Consider the following 17,067-nt stretch of genomic DNA (forward strand, 5'->3'; position numbering starts at 1 on the left):
CCCTCCCTAGCTCCCCTGGCCTGCAGGCCCTGGCTCTGGAGCTCCCAGGTTCAGCCCCATCTCACCCCCCCCCCCCGACTACAGGTAGCTTTTCCTTCTGAACCGTATTTGGTTGGGTTGTCTATAGCACAATTAGGGAACAGAACAGTGCCAAGTGCCTTCTGTGGACCTCAGGGGAGTCGTGTATTGGACTGAGAAGCAGTATTAAGGGTTTGGTCCCTTTTGCCTAAGTGAAAGTAGTAGACGACAGCCTCATGGCCTTGGCAAGCTGCAGAGTCAGGACCAAAGTCCTCTTAGCAGTGAGTCTGAAAGAGAGGCCCTCAGTGAGATTTGCCCTGGGATTCTCTGACTCCCAGAAGAGCCTGACTGGACCTCTGGTCCAACCTCCACCTGAAGGAGCAGCCCCTCCCCCTCTTCTCCCAGCACTCCTCAGGGAGGAAGGGACTGAGCCTTTGCTTCCCCACCAGCACTGCCCGGCACTGGTCACCTCCCTTCTGGGCAGAGCTTCCGGGCTCCTGGAGGCTGCTGCCCCTGAGAGCCTCAGCTGGCCTTTTTGCATTCTTACCCCTTTGCTTCCCAGGGGTTCTGCCCTCGGGGCCAAGAAGAACAAGTCAGGTTTTGTTTCAGCCCCAGAGCCCCCCACAAATTGATGACAGCTATCTCTGGCAGCCCCTGACCCTTCCTTTCTCCAGGTTCCGTGCCCTCAATTCCTCCACCCCATCGTCACAGGGCACAGACCCCTAGTCCACCTGCCCCCTCCCCAGCTTGTCAACGTCCTTCCTGAAAGCATGTAGTTGTAAAGGAGGATCTCCGGACTCCTGAGTGGTCCTTGATGAGGCGAGGGGGAAAGGCCTCCCCCAAGGGCCCTCATTTGGCTCTGCCTCAGTTGGGAGCAGATGGGACGAAAGGGAGTTGGGAAGAAACTGACCAAAGGCAGGGTCAGCGCTGTGAGTCTTCACCGTCCGCGCCCTTTTGTGGGGAGAAGCCAGGAAGACGGCTGGCCTGTTCCAGCTCCTGATGCCCCCAATGGTCTTTGCAGCAGGCTTTAGCTCAAGTGGAGGACCTGAAGCAGGTGACGGTGCTGGAGATGTGTGTAGACACGCGGGAGAACAGCTTGGGAAACTTTGGTAAGAAGAGTTGTGTCCTCCCCGTACAGCCTACCCCTAGGACACACGCAAGAGCACATGAGCACACGCAGGCATACACACATGTGTATGCTAGCACACATGGGCACACAGGGGCACACCTGTGTAGGATGTCCCACGTCCTGGCCCCATGGTCTTATAGGGCCTGCCCACTGGGCCTTGGGCTCCACCAGGGACCACTGGCTATAAATGTACACGCAGGCACACACTCATGTGTATACTAGCACACACGGGCACACGGGGGGCACACATGTGTGGGCATACATGGATGTGTATATTAGCACATATGTGTACACTGGTGCACACAGTGCACACTTCATGCAGATACATGGAAAGTCATAGAATCATCAAATATTTTAGTTGAAAGGTATCTAACTCCTTCTTGATACCTGAATCCTCATTAGTCAGGCAACAAACTTTGGTTAAGTACATCCTTTGGGCCTGGCACTGTGCTAAATGCTGTCCAGGGATGTCCCTGTCCTTGAGGAGCTCCCAGTCTAACAGAGGAGGTGAAGTACAAACAGCTTAGAGATGGAGGGCCTGGAAGGAGGCAGCCAGGAAAGCCAAGAGGTGGAGGCCCGGAGGCCAGCTGGCTCAGGTGCAGCAGTCTAGTAAAGGTGGGAAGGGCCGAGGCCCCTCCCCTGGTCACCTCCCAGAGCCGGGCTTCGTGGGCACAGCATGGTCAGATCAGGCAGGGGACAGCAAACCTATTGCCTGACTGGCCCGAGCCCAGTGCCTCGACGACAGAGAGAAGAGGGTGAGGAGAGATCCCCTTTCCTCTGACTGTTGTCTGGGCTGGTCTTCAAACGAGTTCACGTTCCCAGAATGAGGACGTGCCCACGCGCGGGAGGAGGGGCTCAGAGGCCCATTAGCACCAGGTAGAAGCCAGAAGCAGAGCAGAAATATGGGGAGTAGGTCAGCAAGTCAGTTCAACAATCATCTCTCCCTCCTCTCCTCCTCCCTCCCCCTCCTCCTCCTCCTCCCTACCTCCTGGTGGCCTAAAAGTGTCAGTCAACATCCCACCTTCAGCAAGAAGCCCTTCCTGGACCCTCTAATTGTAGTGTCTTCCCCTTGGGATGATTTATCCTCGTGACATGTTAATTGTACTTACTTGTTTGCGTGTCATCTCCCTCATTCAACTGTGAGCTCCCTGAGGGCTTCCACCCCCTTTTTTTCCTCCAGCACTTAGCACAGTGCTTAGCATATAGTACAAGCATAAGAAATGCTTGTTGGCTGAGTAGCTGATAGGTCAAGCAACATTACCCCCATTTTAAAGATAGGTAAACTAAGGCCCAGAGCTTTTATGACTTGCCCAAAGTCAGTGCTTTTCGGCTCCAGGGCACTGCCCCTGACTGTGCCCGGTCTTTTCCTTGCTCTCTCTTCCCTAGGGGTTGGAGCCCCAGGAAAGCGTTGCTGTGGCTGTTGAGTTGTGTCTGACTCTTGGGGACCCCATTTGGGGGTTTTCTGGAAGATACTGGAGTGGCTTGCCATCTCCTTCTCCAGCTCTTTTTACGCATGAGGAAACTGAGGCAAACAGGGTGAAGTGACTTGCCCAGGGTCACACCGCTAGTAGGTGTCTGAGGCTGGATTTGAAGATGAGTCTCCCTGGCTCCCGGCCTGGGGCTCTGTGCCCTGTGGCGTCCCCTAGCTGCCCAGGAAATTACAAGAACTTCCAAGATTTCCCCCAGCTGACTCAGAGTCCTGGGAGGCCCTGTTCGGGGTAGGGAAGTGCTTTCCAGAGGAGACGTTGCCTTTCTTTTCCTGGGCAGTGGAGATGGGTGAAGAAGTTAGCTGGCCAGGAGCATCTGCTCCTTCCCTTACCCCCGGAGGCATTCACAAGGACAAAGTCAGCTCAGACCAGGCAGCCAGGGTCCTCCTGTTTCAGAGCCAGGACAGAGGCTTTGGGCAGTACTTGGCTCCGGGGAAGGCAGCACTACTCCTTCCATCTAAGTCCTCCCTCCGTGCTCCTGGCATTGCCTTGCTGAGAGAGTAGGTAGTGGTGGGGATGGAAGGAGCCTGTAGCAGGTCACTGGAGCTGTACAGGCTGCAACCAGGGGTCTCCTGGAGGAGAGGGACAGGCTGCAGTCTTGGGCGGGGGGGGTGGGGAGAGGGTCTCTGCCTGGGGCAGAGAGAGGGTGATGAGAAGGGGAGTCCCAGCCAGACTCTATAGCCAGACAGGCTTTGGCCTTGTGGCCAGTCCTCTGGCCTGGGATGAGGATAGGGGGAAGGGGGAGGGAGAGGAGCTGAGCTCTGGAAAGGAGGCTCTCCAGCCGGCCAGCTGGCTGCTTGGATACCAACGGTCTCCTCTCCTGACCGCACAGGTGCCCATCTGCCCAATCTGAGCCAATTGAAACTGAACAACAGCCTGCTGGCCTCTATTAGGTAAGCACCTTGGCTGTCCTTCCTGCCCCACAGAGGGAGGGAAGGGAGATTTTCAGCGACAGTGCACGGGGGACCAAGGACAGCTCCCGTTCGGGCAGGGGTTGAGGATGTGGCCTCCAAGAGGTCCATCCTGCCCTGCTTTCTGCCCCGTCCAGGACCAGTCCTCCTCCCTTGTCTTTGTTGGGAAGGGCTGGGGGCCCCTCCCAGAACACTGACCGTTGCCCATCCCTGCCTGTGTCACGGTTTCTGTGCCTGACCTTCCTGGGTTCCTTGGGATCCTCCAGACACAATGTCCCAGGCTCCTTCACTCCCACAGGGGTAGGTCTTGTAACAGACAGAAGAGCACCCTTTCCTTGTCCCCTGTCCTGCCCCAGCTCTCCTCTCCTCCTTCAGGTGACTTATATTGGGCCCTGGGAGGGGAAGACCTTGGGGCAGGGGGCAAGACAAGGAGGGCACAGCTGCAGATGATCTGGGGCCTAGATAGCCAAGGCTGGGCTCCACCACCATGGGAATCCGTCTGCACACTTGTCTCCCAGCGTCACCGGTTTTCTTGACCGCTCATGTTTGATCTCAGGTCTCATGTCCACCAGTACTGGGATGCCGCCAACTCCCCAGGGCCTCTTCCCCAGGCAAACCTCTATATGCTCTCTCCTGGTCTTTTTCATCAATACACAGCACAGGGCAATCCCTGAGTCACAGGTGATGAGAAGTTGCTCTGGACCCTTCAGAGATGGTAGCTAAGGGGCCACCACAATGCCCAGAGTGCCGGGCCTGGAGTCAGGGAGATCTGAGTTCAAATCCAGCCTCAGACACTTCCTAGCTGTGTGACCCTGGGCAAGTCACTGAACCTTTGTCTGTCTCAGGTTCCTCAACTGTAAAATGGGGATCATAATAGCCCCTACCTCCCCAGGTTGTTGTGAGGATCCAATGGGATCATAATTATAAAGTGCTTAGCCCAGTGTCCAGCATTGTTGCTATTAATAGAGGTCTCCATGACCTTCCTAGAGCTTGATCTCTTTGGTCATAGGGTCCAATAGCACAGTCTGCACCCTACAGCACTCTTGTTGAGGTGGAGGCATCCCAGAATCTCCCAGTCCTGAGTGATCCCAATTCACATTATCCTGGGACCCAGGGCTGGAAAGAGCCTTAATTGTAGAAACATAAAAATGTGGAACTCAGAGTGCACCACTGCCCGAGTTAGCCTGATTCTGATGTAGATTGGCGTGGCATGTCACAACCTCCCGGGCTGGCAGGAGGAGGAAAGGAGGAGGAGGTGATACCATCACAAGAAGGGCTCAGGGAGGTCCCTGCATAGTAGTGTACCAGAAAGAAGTGAGAGAGGCTTGATATGTACTTTCAGGTGTCGTTCTTTGTTTCAACAAAATGTGAGCTCCAAGGTGGGTGACCTCCAGGCCTCTCCTCCCACAGTAACTTCTCCTGTTTGCCACATGATATATGGTTCCAAAGAATGCCTCTCAGCCCTGTCAACTGATACACACACTTATTTATATGGGGCCTTTTCTCAGCCAAGTAAAGACAAGTTTTATTAGCTGAGGGTAGAGAATGAAGCAGGCAGTACTTTGATGGATGCGGGTCAGGGGACCATCTTTCCTTATTTTGTGATGACACCCCTGATTCACCCTGAGAATGATGCCAGAAAAAAGAGAGATCTTCCACATCTCATAAAATATACCTGTTCAGGTTGCTTGCAGCCAGCCCCTTCTCAAAGAAAAGCCTTTGTGCTCTTTCTAATGGCATCAGACAAGTGCAGTATCAGCCCCCAAAGGGCTTCCCAGGACCCAGGGACTCATGCCTCTTTAGTCTCCCTTCTGCAAAGGAGGGCCTGGGACTCTGCCCTCATGCCCCATGAAGGGGCTGCCCTCTGGAGTGCCATTGAAGGGTTACCTGGCTGCTTAGACATTCTTGATCTCTGTTGGTCCATAGCTATACCTGTCCTTTCTTGGTGAAAATGACAGGAAACCCAAATCGCTTTTATTTTCTCTGGATAGCAGTATGAACTTACTATCAGAGCAAGGGCTTGGATGTACTAGTCAGTAACTGCCTTTCTCCTTCTGATCCCCCAGGTGCCACTGGGCCATGGAGAATGGGTGCCAAAAAATTTAACCTTTAGATGACTCTGTATCTAGTCAATGAGGGGGGAAAGAAAAACAGGCCTGGAGGCAAATGTACCCTCCAAGAAGCACCAGAGACAGATGCCACCTGCTTCCCCAAGCTGGTTTTCTGGCTGACCAGGCAGAAAATCACCTTGACCAGCTGACACCTAGCCCAAGGATAGAGGACACGCCCAGGTCTCTCACTCAATTTCCCCAGGTGATGAAATTGTCAACACAGGCTGGGAGGCTCTAGGTGAGCGGGAAACAGGCTGATGGGACATGAAGGAGATGAGTGGGAAGGCGAGGGGTCCAGCCGGTCAGCTGTTAGGGACCAAGCGGGGCTGGGGACCCTGGGAATCCAGAGACGGAGGTCTCCAGCAGAGGCTGGGCTGCTGATTCTAAGGAAACAGGAAAGGAGCAAACCCATGCTCCCTGAAGCCGCAGAGCAGAAGAGTGGCGACCCCTGACCTCCAATCACATGATCTTGTTTATTTCGTTTGAGAGACACATTCTTACTTTGGAGCACTCAGAGTATTTCTCTGGAAGCTTGTGGAGAAATCCTGTCTACAAATAGGGAAAATCATCCTAATTTCATAAGCCTAGGGACCCCACGATGTTCATTCATGAGCTGCTATTATGTGACAGGATACAATGTATACCACGCCATGACATCATGTAACACACCATCTGTCTCACTCCTGCCCCGGGTTCCAGGGTCCCAACGTGGCTGGGGTTGGGTTTTCTGAAGCGGCATCCTTGCATGTGGGAGGACCTGGCTGGGAATCTTCCCTCAGGCACTTACTAGCTAGGTGACCCTCACTGTTCCTAGTAAAACGGAGGGGGGGAGGAGTTAGGCGGTCCCATTTCAGCTCCAGATTTACAATCCTATGACCTCAGTGTGACTCCGTTTCGTCATCTGAACCAATGAAGGCATTGGACTCAGCGGCCTCTAAAATTGATTTCATCTCCAGATCTCTGATCTCCCTTACTTCTGTCACGTTCTCTCTGTTATCTTCACTTTATCCTGTATATCGTTTGTGCCATTAGACTGGGAGCTCCCTGAGAATGGGGGAGGGGCTTTTGTCTTTCTTTGTATCCCCAGGAGTTGGCACCATGCCCGGCACAAAGTAGTCACCTGAGAAATGTTAGCTGACTGACCGATTCTAGGACCTCTCTGGGTCTCGGTGTCCTCATCTGTAAAATGGAAGGGTTGGACTGAATGATGTGCCCCTATGGTCCCTTCTACCCTACGATGGCCACCACAGTTCTGAATTTCTCTTTTATCCAAATTCATCAGGAACACATGCACACACACACACACACACACACACACACACACGCATGCACGCACACACACACACACACACACACACAGAGAACAAAAAATGGCCAATTCTGTCCTCTCCGGCACTGAGCTGCCAGCTCCAGCTGGGCTCCCCTTTCTCTCCCATGCAGGTCTCGGGGAAGGCAAGGCAGCCCACTTTTGCTCAGGGCAACACTTCTCCAGGTGTTCCTGGGTCCTGGAACAGTCTCCAAGTTGATTGTCTCCCAGAGGAGTGCAGCACTTAGCTCTTACATAGAATTGGGATTGTGAGGAAGCCAAGCAAGGTGCTCTCAGGTCCTTGGTGAACACCTGGTGCTTGGTCAAAGCAGTACACTTTGCCAGAGGGTGAGAGCACCCAGAGCACAAAGGATGGTTGTTATGCCAAGCTCAGGGCACAGCCTGCTGGCTGGGCTTTGGCTCTGGGAAACAGGGGGCCTCCGATGTATTTTGACAGGTTAAATGAGATAGCACATCTTAAAGCATCCTATAAATGTGTGCTGCCCTAATTAACTACCAAACCAATAGATTCGTGTCCTGAAGAGGACCTTCTTTCTCTTCAGAAGTTTAGGGCTATTTAAGTGACCCATATGGATACACAGCTTACATCTGCCAAGTGTGGGCGTCCCAGATCTGTGATCCTGGCATTTAAAAGGGCCATAAGTAGAAGAGGCTACTTAACTGGATAGATGTGCCTTGAAGGCAGCATGGAGAAATACCTCTGGAATTTGGCCCATCCCTCTCCAAGGGAGAGTGTGGTTTCCGCCTTGAATTTCTTCCACTTACCCAGGCGATAGTGTTGGGATGTAGGGAGAGTGATTTTTTAATTAATAGAAATCTATTTTTTTTCCTCCAATTTCCCATTCCATTAAAAAAGACAGAGAAAAGGGAAAAAATTGCTTGTAATATGCATAATCAAGTAAAACAAATTCTTCCATAAAACAGATAATAGTTCATTCTATGATGGCAAAAACTTGAAAACTCAAGAAATGCCTATCAATTGAGCAGTGGCTGAATAAACTATGGTCTGCAGAAGGGACAGATACCATTGTGCTGTAAGAAATGAGGAAGGGGCCAGGCAGTCATGAAGGGCTCTAAAAGCCAAGCAGAGGATTTGATATTTGAGCTTGGAGGTGATTGAGTGGGAGGAGGAAGGTAATGTAGTCAGCCTTGGACTTTAAGAAGATCACTTTGGCAGCTGAGTGGATGGACTGGAGTGGGGAGAGACTTGAGTCATGGAAACCAGCCAGCAGCCATAGCAAGTGTCTAGATGTGAAGTGCTGAGTAGTAGCAGCGTCAGAGGAGAGAAGGGAGAGTGCACATGAGACCTTACCAAGGTTGAGAGAGAGTGAGGGGTCAGAGAAGACCCCTGGATTTGAGCCCAGGAGGATGGTGGTGTTCTCAACAATAATAGAGAAGGCACAGTAGGAAGAAGGAAGGGTTCGGGTGAGGGGAGAGAATGAGCTCCATTTTGGACACCTATGGGACATCTGCTTTAATCAGCGATTGGCTATTTGAGACTGGCCCTTGAAAGAGAGGTCAAAGGTAAGAATCATCCTAGTAGAGATGACCACTGATGAGATCACCCAGGACGATAGTACAGGGTGCCACTGAGGTTCCTTCTGATTCCCTTCAGGGGTCCTCCATCTCTTGCCAGGAGCCTGCCATGCCTGTGTTTTACTCTGTGGCCCAGAAATCCCGAGCTCAAATTCAGACTCCACCCCTGTCCTCCTACTCCACTGTTAACGTCCCAAATCTGCCTGCAGAGATAAAACACTCCCCCACCCCCATGGACTGCCTGCGCCTCTGGTCAGGCTCTCCATGTTCCCTTTCCAAGGTCCTGAGGCCCACCGGAATCACCACAAGGGCAACAGCTTTCCCTCTGAGTGGGTTCTGGGAGGTTCCCTGGGCCTGCAGAGACAAGAGCGACCTCTGCTGTCAGCAAGTTAGCCAAGAGACCAAGAGCCAGCAGAGAATAACGGGGCACCCCTCTTCTTCATTTCTCTGACCCTTCTCAGGGGTAGCTGGTGGCGCAGGGAACAGGGCTCTGGGCCCGGATTCAGGATGACCCCGAGTTCAAATCCGGCCTCAGACACTTACTAGCTGTGGCAGGTCACTTAACCTTTGCTTGTCTCTCTTCCCTCAGCTGTAAAATGGGTCGGTTATCATCTTTGCTGCTAAAGCGAACATTGTTAGGGGAGGCAGTAGTCTCAATGGGACAGAGAACCTTTGGTCTTTTCCTCCTGAAGACCCTTCCCTCATTTACCACAGTCTCCTCTCTGATCTCTTCCAAGGGACCTGGGCACCTCCCTGTCTCACCTTCAGATTCTGTGGATGGTTCGTTGCGGGCTGGCAGACTTGGACGGAATCAGTTCCCTTCACTCCCTGAAGGTAAGTTGCTTTCTGTAGACCCCCGGGAGCCCTGGCGTCCCCAGGAAACTGGAGCACTGCCCGGATGTGTTCTCTCCTGGGTCCTCTCAGGGTCAAGGTTCCCCAGGATGCCCTCAGCCCCTTGGCTCTCAGCCCCCAAGTCTCCTCTCAGGCCTGGCAAGGAGGGGGGAGGTCAGCTCTGAGAACAAGCTCAAGGGCTCTTCTGGGCAGCCCTGGGAGCCTTCAGGCCTCCTGCTTTACTCACATACCAAAGGGGACCCTTGGGATTCCCTGGGGTTTAAAGTCGGGAGAATTCTCCTAAGGGATTGAGGGTAGGCTACTGAGGATGAGGAAAAGCCTACACTACACGCACAGAAGACTTTGACCACAGCATAACCCGGGATAGCCAAAAGTCAGAAACAAGGCACATGCCTGAGGGCTGGGCTGTCAAGGAACAGCCCCCTGGAGGGAAAAAAGAGGAGTCCAGAGGCCCTTGGGGAGCCTGGGCCAACTGGGGTGGAGTGAGGAGCACAGGGCCTGGAGGCCGGGTGCGCATGGGTTCCAGCCGCCAGGCTGCCTCGTTCAAGGACACAGTCGCCCACCCCTAGGCCCTAATCTAGCTCTTAGCAGGGAATGTTCTCCTGACGGGGCCTGGGGGCCAGGGGCCAGTCTGTCAAACACCCAGGTGTCTGCGTGTTTTAAAGAAATCAAAATAAAGCAAGGAAAGCAAACCAGAAGGAGCTTGGAGAGGACATTAGGTGGGCCACTGGAAGCAGCCGGCCCAGGCATAGGGAGGAGGTTGGAGCTGCTGCTGCTGCTGCCTCAGTTACTGTTGTCCTCTGCCTGTGCTGCTGCTCTGGGGTCCAGAATCCACCGCCACAGAGGCTTCAGAGCACCTGGCCAGTGAGGAGATGCTGGGACTCGGGACTCGAGCTGGACCTCCAGTCTCTACCAAAGCTTAATGAGAGTTCTTCCTTCAACATCCCAACCTCTGCTTGAAGCCCTTCAGGGGTGGGAAACTCACTGCCTTTGGAGGGAGCCCAGTACCACTCAGAACTGACCAGAGGCCTCCTGACTGCATCTGATGGGCAGGGGATGGAGGCAGCGTTGATTCTGTTGCCCCAGAAGGTAGACCTTCCAGCTCTCAGCTTTGGCCTCACCCCAAGCTGGAAGTCGGCTTTTTAAAGCCCCCAGACTCTCTTCAGATGCTATGCTACCTTGCCATCCTCCCACCCTCACCTTGAGCTGGGGAAGTTGATCTCAAGCATCAGTTTTCCATTTTTCATCTTAAATTTCACAGCACAGTGGATAGAGAGAGAGAGACCCAGAGACAGGAGAGAGCTGAGTTCAAGTGCTACTTCTGAGGCACACTGGCTGTGCAGTGCCCCTCTGTCTAAGTCCCAGAGCAGACCCTCCCCAGCACTGGTGGGTGAGATGTCTTACTGAGCCCCCATGCCGATAAAGTCATGGGTCCAATCCAGAAAAACCCCATCTTCTTTGGGTTGGGCCAGTGACCTACTGGTCAAGACCTTTGGCACTTGGACTTGGTCTTGGGATATGCGTGCTATCCCTCCCAGCTCTTGGTCATTTGCAGATTTGACAAGTATCCAAGGCATAAAGTTGTCCACACATGTGTCCTTCTGCCCAGTGGCACCATCTCTCCCCAGGCCACAGTCTTTCGGATATCCCTGATGGGGCTTCAGCCATCTCATGGGCCACTTCCAGAGGAGGTCTTGCTGGGCTGCTGATCTCTCTGCCTCTCTGTCCTCTTTGTTCTGACCTTCCCAGTGCAAGCAAAGGCATTCTCTTTGCTGAAGAAAACAGCCAAGATGAAGGCTGAGGGGCTTTGCTTTCTCCCTGACCCATTTCCCTGCACAGGGCACCAGCCCCTTCCCTGATCCTTATCCTTTCCCCAAGAGAGCCCCAGCCCCCACCAGCCAACACGGCTAACCCTAATTGCGCTGCCCTCTCCAGAGCCCTGTGTCAATAGAGGATGGTCATGTGTGGCAACCCCACCCAGGCGGCACCGTTCCCAGGGCTACAGTTCGGCCAGGCCCAGGAGCTGATGGGACAAGAGGGCAAAGGCTTCCAAAGGAAAGGGCTGGCTGATCTGAAGGTCAGAATGACCAGGAGATGAAAGTGAGGCCAGGAGGGGCCAAAGGGCTGGTTGGACCCAGCACTGGCTTTTGGGCTCTGCCTCTGCACCCGGGTATACCTGGCATCCTAAGGGCTGCCCAGGGTTATGACCTTGAGGAGGCGTCTAAGGGGTCCCCAGGGCCCTGGGCCAATCATGCCAGGCCAGCGCAGACTTCCAGAAGGTGGCACCCAGAACCCGCCTCATCCAGGTGGTCAGGCTCCACCCAGGGCTCAGCCTCTGTCTGGCCCAGCCGCTGTTCCTCCCATCTCTGCCTCTGCACCTGGACCTCAAAGTTCTGCACAAAAGCATTTGGGGGTTGTTTCTTAATAGTGTCTCTGGACTCTGCTCGGTAGAAACACCATCTGCCTAGAGTCCAAAGTGGGTTTTGCTGGGACTTCAGGAAGACCAGCCCACCGAAATCCCAGGCTGAGGTCCCCACTCTGCCTGTGCCGCTCCGGGAAGGCAGATGCAGCTGCAGATGGGCCCCTCCCCCTCCCCCTCGGGGTCCTTCCTGAAGAGCTTTCGACCCAAGTTAACTCCCCAGGGGCGTGGACCCTTCATCTCCTTGGAGTATATTGCTTCAGAACCCAGCTCCCCCTTTCCCCATTCTTCTGGTGGTAGTAGCCAGGGCAGGGGTCCCCTGATAGACTCATCACCACTTTGGCTCTTTACTCTGGATCTAGGGAGTGTGCCCCATACCTGCATGCCCCTGACAAGCAGCTGACTGGGGGGCTGGGGAAGGGCATGTCTCTGGGCTGCTGGGCCCAGGGGGTTCCTTCTTCCCACCCCTGGGCTGCTCCAGGATCCAGTCGGATAGGTCAGTGCTCAGGAAATGCAGAGGCTGCTTCCTCATTGACCCTCCCTGGGCCCCAACTCCCTGTTAGGGCTCTCTCCATCCCCATCCCCAAGCAGGACCAGAGTGCTGGCTCACAGCCACTTTGGCCTCCCCAGGAATTCTTCAGACCCTTTGGCTGTCCCCCATGCTCCCACCAGGGGGCAGCATCCATGCTCATAACCCCCTTTGTCTCCCCAGGAGCTCTGGGGATTTGGCTGGCATGTTTAGGGTATGCCCAGTCCTGAAGGTATTGTCTGGGTTTTGTTCCCCACACTCCCACCAGAGGGCAGCGTCCAGGCTCATGGCCCCTTTTGTCTCCCCAGGAGCTCTACATGTCCTACAACAATATTTCTGACTTGAGCCAAATCTGTCTGCTGGATCAGCTCGAGGTTCTGGACCTGGAGGGCAACAACATTGAGAACCTTGAGCAGGTGCGCTACCTGGGTCTCTGCAAGAAACTCCACATACTCACTCTGGAGGGGAATCTGATCTGCCTGAGGCCAGAGCCAGAAGCAGCCGAGGTGAGGGCCTGGACCTGATTGCTCCTGCCCTGGCCTTGGGGGACTGGGCTGGGAGCAGAAGTTGCATGCCCCTCTCCTTTCTCCTCCTCAAAGACACTGTGGTCCTATGGGTCTGCCTGCCAGCTCTCTTCCCAGTCTAGCAGGGAGGGAGCCAAGCAGAGCATAGGAGTCCCCCAGGGCTTTTACATTCTCGAAAGTGGGAAGATTTCCAAGCAGTTATGCAGTTGGGAAGGAGGGGGGGAGATAAGATGATAAGGAGGTCTGAAGAAGCAGAGCTGGGCCAGAAGGAGGCCTCAGAGACTGGTGTGTGCAATATGCAAACATTCATGCATTGTGTCTGGAGGGACTGGAAATCTGTCCCCCCTCCTGTGGAAGGGCTGGTACCCCCCCCCCAGAACAGTTTCCTCAGATCCAAGGGACTCCATAGATTCACATCTCCATAAAAAAAAAATCAAACTCCCTGAACCTCCACCAATGTGTTTACCTTTAATAGTCAGCCAGAGAATATAGTTAGTTCATAATTAAGGCATTTAGTGAAATGGTATAATAAGAAACATAGCAACAAATCTTTTCCCCTATAAACCTGGGTCATGTTCTCTCACAAACATTCATAGTGTCTATGGCGAGAGTGGCTGCAAATAGAGAACACGCATGGAGGGGTTGACACACGAAAAATGTGTCCAGAGGAGAGCTGATTCATGCCTTCCCCAAGGCAGGGCCCCTGGAATCTTCCAGTGATATTCCTGTGCACTGGGCATGACCTCAGCATCTCCTGCTCCCCTGGATGTAGAATCTCTACTGCTCCACTTCCTATTGCTTCTGGCTAAGCTGGAATCCTTAGCTACCAAGGATGGCCACCATGCTCTTTTAGCTTAAAGCCAATTTTTTTTAAAAAGAAAAAGGCTTTTTCCAGTTCTTTAAAAAAAAAAAAGAGTCAGAAAATCCTCTGATCTTCTCAGATGGAAATTCACTCTCCCAGGCACCAAGCTCTTTAGCTCCAAGCCCCCCTCAACTATCTAATGCCCTCAGACCAGGAGCTTTCTTACCCATTCTTCATCTCTGGAGGCGAGATTGTAAATCTGATGATGCCCAATTACATCCAAACAACTCTGGGGTTCAGGGCTCCCAGTTTTTAAACCCTAAACCTCCCCTGAAGATGCAGTCTTGAGACAGGCACCGAGATCCCTGGAGACAGGGGGGCTTTAGTCAGATTCCTGTCTTTTCACATGATGATACAGCCATCCCAAAGTCAGAGAGATGGGGTCAGAGAAAGTAGGTATGAGATTGGGAGGTCACCAGGTGAGTCAGGAGTAGAGTGGAGACCCAAGCCCAGGTCTTTGCACTTTGAGTCTGTGACCCTTTTCCAAGGGGTCCCACGAGAACCTAATGCTCACAGGCCAAAGGCAGAGTGGAAAGTAGATCAAAGTCCCCTTTTCAATCTCCTTTGCTGAGGTTTGAGGGCTGGCTTTGTGGTGGCATCTAGAGAGAGTGGGTTCCAAAGCCCACCTTCAACCCTGACCTTGGTGTGACCACAGGTGAGTCATTTCAATGCCTGGGGCCTCAGTTTCCTCTTTTGTAAAACAAAACAAAACATTGGGTTGGTCAGATAAGCCTGAGGAGGGGCCCTAGGTTGGGGTCTTAAGTCCCTTTCCCCTGGGTAGGTATGGGCCTCCCTGCCAGGGTGGAGAAGGAGGAAGTTGATTGGCTGTTTAGCCAGTCCGATCTTGGACCAACTTGAAAGTCAACAAGCACTCTGTGCCAGGCACTGTGCTAAGGAACACTGCTGTTTTTGTTGTGTTGAGTCTGACTCTCTGAGACCCCATTTGGGGTTTTCTTGGCAGAGATACTGGAGTGGTTTGCCATTTCTTTCTCCAGCTCATTTTGCAGATGAGGAAACTGAGGCAAATAGGGTTAAGAGATTTGCCCAGGGTCACACAGCTAGGAAGTCTCTGCGGCTGGATTTGAATTCAGGTCCTCCTGACTTCAGGATGGAATAAGCATAGAAAAGTGCTCCCAGCTGTCCTCCCTTGCTTCTGAAGGTGTTTTTGTTGGTGTCCCTAGAGAGCAATTGGTTACCATGAGGAACCCCCCACCGAGATTATTGGTGAAACCCTTTGTAACCATTCGTCAAGAAGAGACTGATAAAAACGTGCTGTACCTGGAAGACTGTGAATGTCATTTCAGTAATCTGTCTTTTATGCCCACCACCTCTGCTGTAGCCAGCCAGGGGGTACCACATTGCAGAGAGAGCTGGGCCTGGAGTCAGGAAGACCTGAGTTCAAATTCAGCCTTAGACACTTACTAGCTGTATAACCTTTGGCAAGTCACTTAATCTCTGCCTCAGTCTCCTCAACTATAAAATCCTACCATCCACATAGGATATTGTGAGCAGATCATTTGTAAAATGCTTAGCACAGTGCCTGGCACGTGGTAGGTGCTATACATGTGCTTATTCCCTTCCCCTACTATTATTATTATTGTTGTTGGTGTTGTTGTCATTGTTATTATTACTTTCAGCTGGGTAATTTAAACCTCTTCCAAGTTCTACTAGAACTCACTTTAACCCTGAACAGCCAGAGGGAAGAGGTTTGACTTTGGGAAGATGGGAAAGTGATAGAAAAGGATAAAAGAAGAAAAAGGAGGTAATGTCTAAGAAGGCAGGTCCCTCCCAGTTTTAGTGGAGCGTTATTTGTGTATGAATAGGGAAGGAATGTTTGGTTTTGAATGTCTCTTGGGAAAGGAGACCGCTGGAGGGCAGTCCTCAGTCCTGTAAATTGTACACTTGGCCAGACTGTGGCCTGAGGGAGGGAATTCAAACCAAATCAAAAGCCCAGAGTTTGTAGATATCCTAAGGGGTGGCATGTTGGAAGGTGACTTGCTTTCTACAGACAAAGAGGAGGTTCAAGTATATACCCAGGCCCCACAGAAAAAGGGGAGCAGTGGCTCAGGAATCTCTGATGAGTTAAAGATTTGGAGGATAGGGATCTTGAGGATCCCAGACCCTGGATGTGGATTGGTGACTCCACAGGAAGAGTCATGATCTTTGCTGCCTCAAAGGCAGGGGAAATTAGGTGATATGCAGGATAGAACTGCTGAGCCAAGATCCAGGAAGTTTTGTTGTTGCTGTTTTTCAGTCCTGTCGGACTCTTTGTTGACCCTGTTTGGGGTTTTTTTGGCAAAGGTACTGGAGTAGTTTGCCATTTCCTTCTCCAGCTCATTTTTCAGATGAGGAGCTGAAGTAAAAAAAAAAAGGGTTAAGTGACTTGCCTAGGGTCACACAGCTAATAAGTGTCTGAGGCTATATTCAAACTCAAGAAGCTGAGTCTTCCTGATTCCAAACCCAGTGCTCTGTCTGTTGAGGTTTAGGGGTGCTGGAACCTCAAAATCAGAACTCGCAGGTCCTGCCCGAAAGAATTTGACCCAAGCCTTCTTTCAGCCAAAGACAAGGTTTATTAGAACATCTATCATACTGGGCAGACTTTTAAGGAGTCTGAATGTTAGCGAGCTATTGGCTAGATTCTAAGAATCTAATCATCTTAATGGAGACAAGATGGACCTTATATACAGAAAGACTATGGGAAGGATCTAGGAGTGGCCAAGTAGTCTATGAAGTAATATAACTCCAGGAACCTGGACCACATGGCCAAGGGAGACTGGAGCCTAGCTAGGATTAAGAGTGGGAAGTGGCCTGGGACCTTAAGGAGGTAAGACAATGGAGGGCTAGGCTAGGTCCAGGGTAACAGAATTGGGAGACTGGGTGTAGCCACGATGAAAGGACCAGTTGATGGGATTATAGCCTCAGGCCAATGCCAGAGATTTGGCCTTGTGGGAAAGTACATCCTCATCATGTCCAATGGACCCACTTAGCTGCACCAGAGGAGTCAAGAAGACCTGAGTTCAAATGTTGCTTAATCACTTAACTGTGTGATACTGGGCTAGTCATTTGACTTCTATTTTTCCTCAGTTTCCTCATCTGTAAAATGAGGATAATAATAGCACCTCACTCAAAGGGTCGTTGTAAGGACCATGAGATAATATTTATAAAGTGCTACATTGATGCCAATTATTGTTCTTGGACCTAGCCTGGATGTTCCTGGTGCTGCTTCAGGTCACATTCACCTCTTTACATCACTTGTTCTGAACTTCAAAGGCAGTATCTCTGGTCAATTTCACCTCTGCAGCATCTCTGGTTGATTTCACCTCTGCTGCATCTCTGATCCATTTCACCTCTACAGCATCTCT

General features: G+C 52.2%; 1 protein-coding gene across 7 annotated transcripts in view; it reads left to right on the forward strand.

Annotated features, from left to right (window-relative positions):
• LRRC56 (leucine rich repeat containing 56) overlaps positions 1-17,067 on the forward strand; it is a 62,052-nt gene that overhangs the window by 26,597 nt on the left and 18,388 nt on the right. For 5 of the 7 annotated variants that reach the window (XM_027860167.1, XM_027860166.1, XM_027860170.1 and 2 more), the window contains exons 3-6: positions 1,040-1,127; positions 3,467-3,527; positions 9,257-9,353; positions 12,628-12,825. In XM_027860167.1, the coding sequence (XP_027715968.1) occupies positions 1,040-1,127; positions 3,467-3,527; positions 9,257-9,353; positions 12,628-12,825 (444 nt within the window). Of the gene's footprint in view, positions 1-1,039; positions 1,128-3,466; positions 3,528-5,611; positions 5,895-9,256; positions 9,354-12,627; positions 12,826-17,067 lie in introns of those variants that run through there. The other 2 variants (XM_027860171.1, XM_027860168.1) reach the window with 2 other exon arrangements.

The sequence above is a fragment of the Vombatus ursinus genome, unplaced genomic scaffold (genome assembly GCF_900497805.2).
Source record: "Vombatus ursinus unplaced genomic scaffold, bare-nosed wombat genome assembly UNPS02014176.1, whole genome shotgun sequence".
Taxonomy (NCBI): domain Eukaryota; kingdom Metazoa; phylum Chordata; class Mammalia; order Diprotodontia; family Vombatidae; genus Vombatus; species Vombatus ursinus.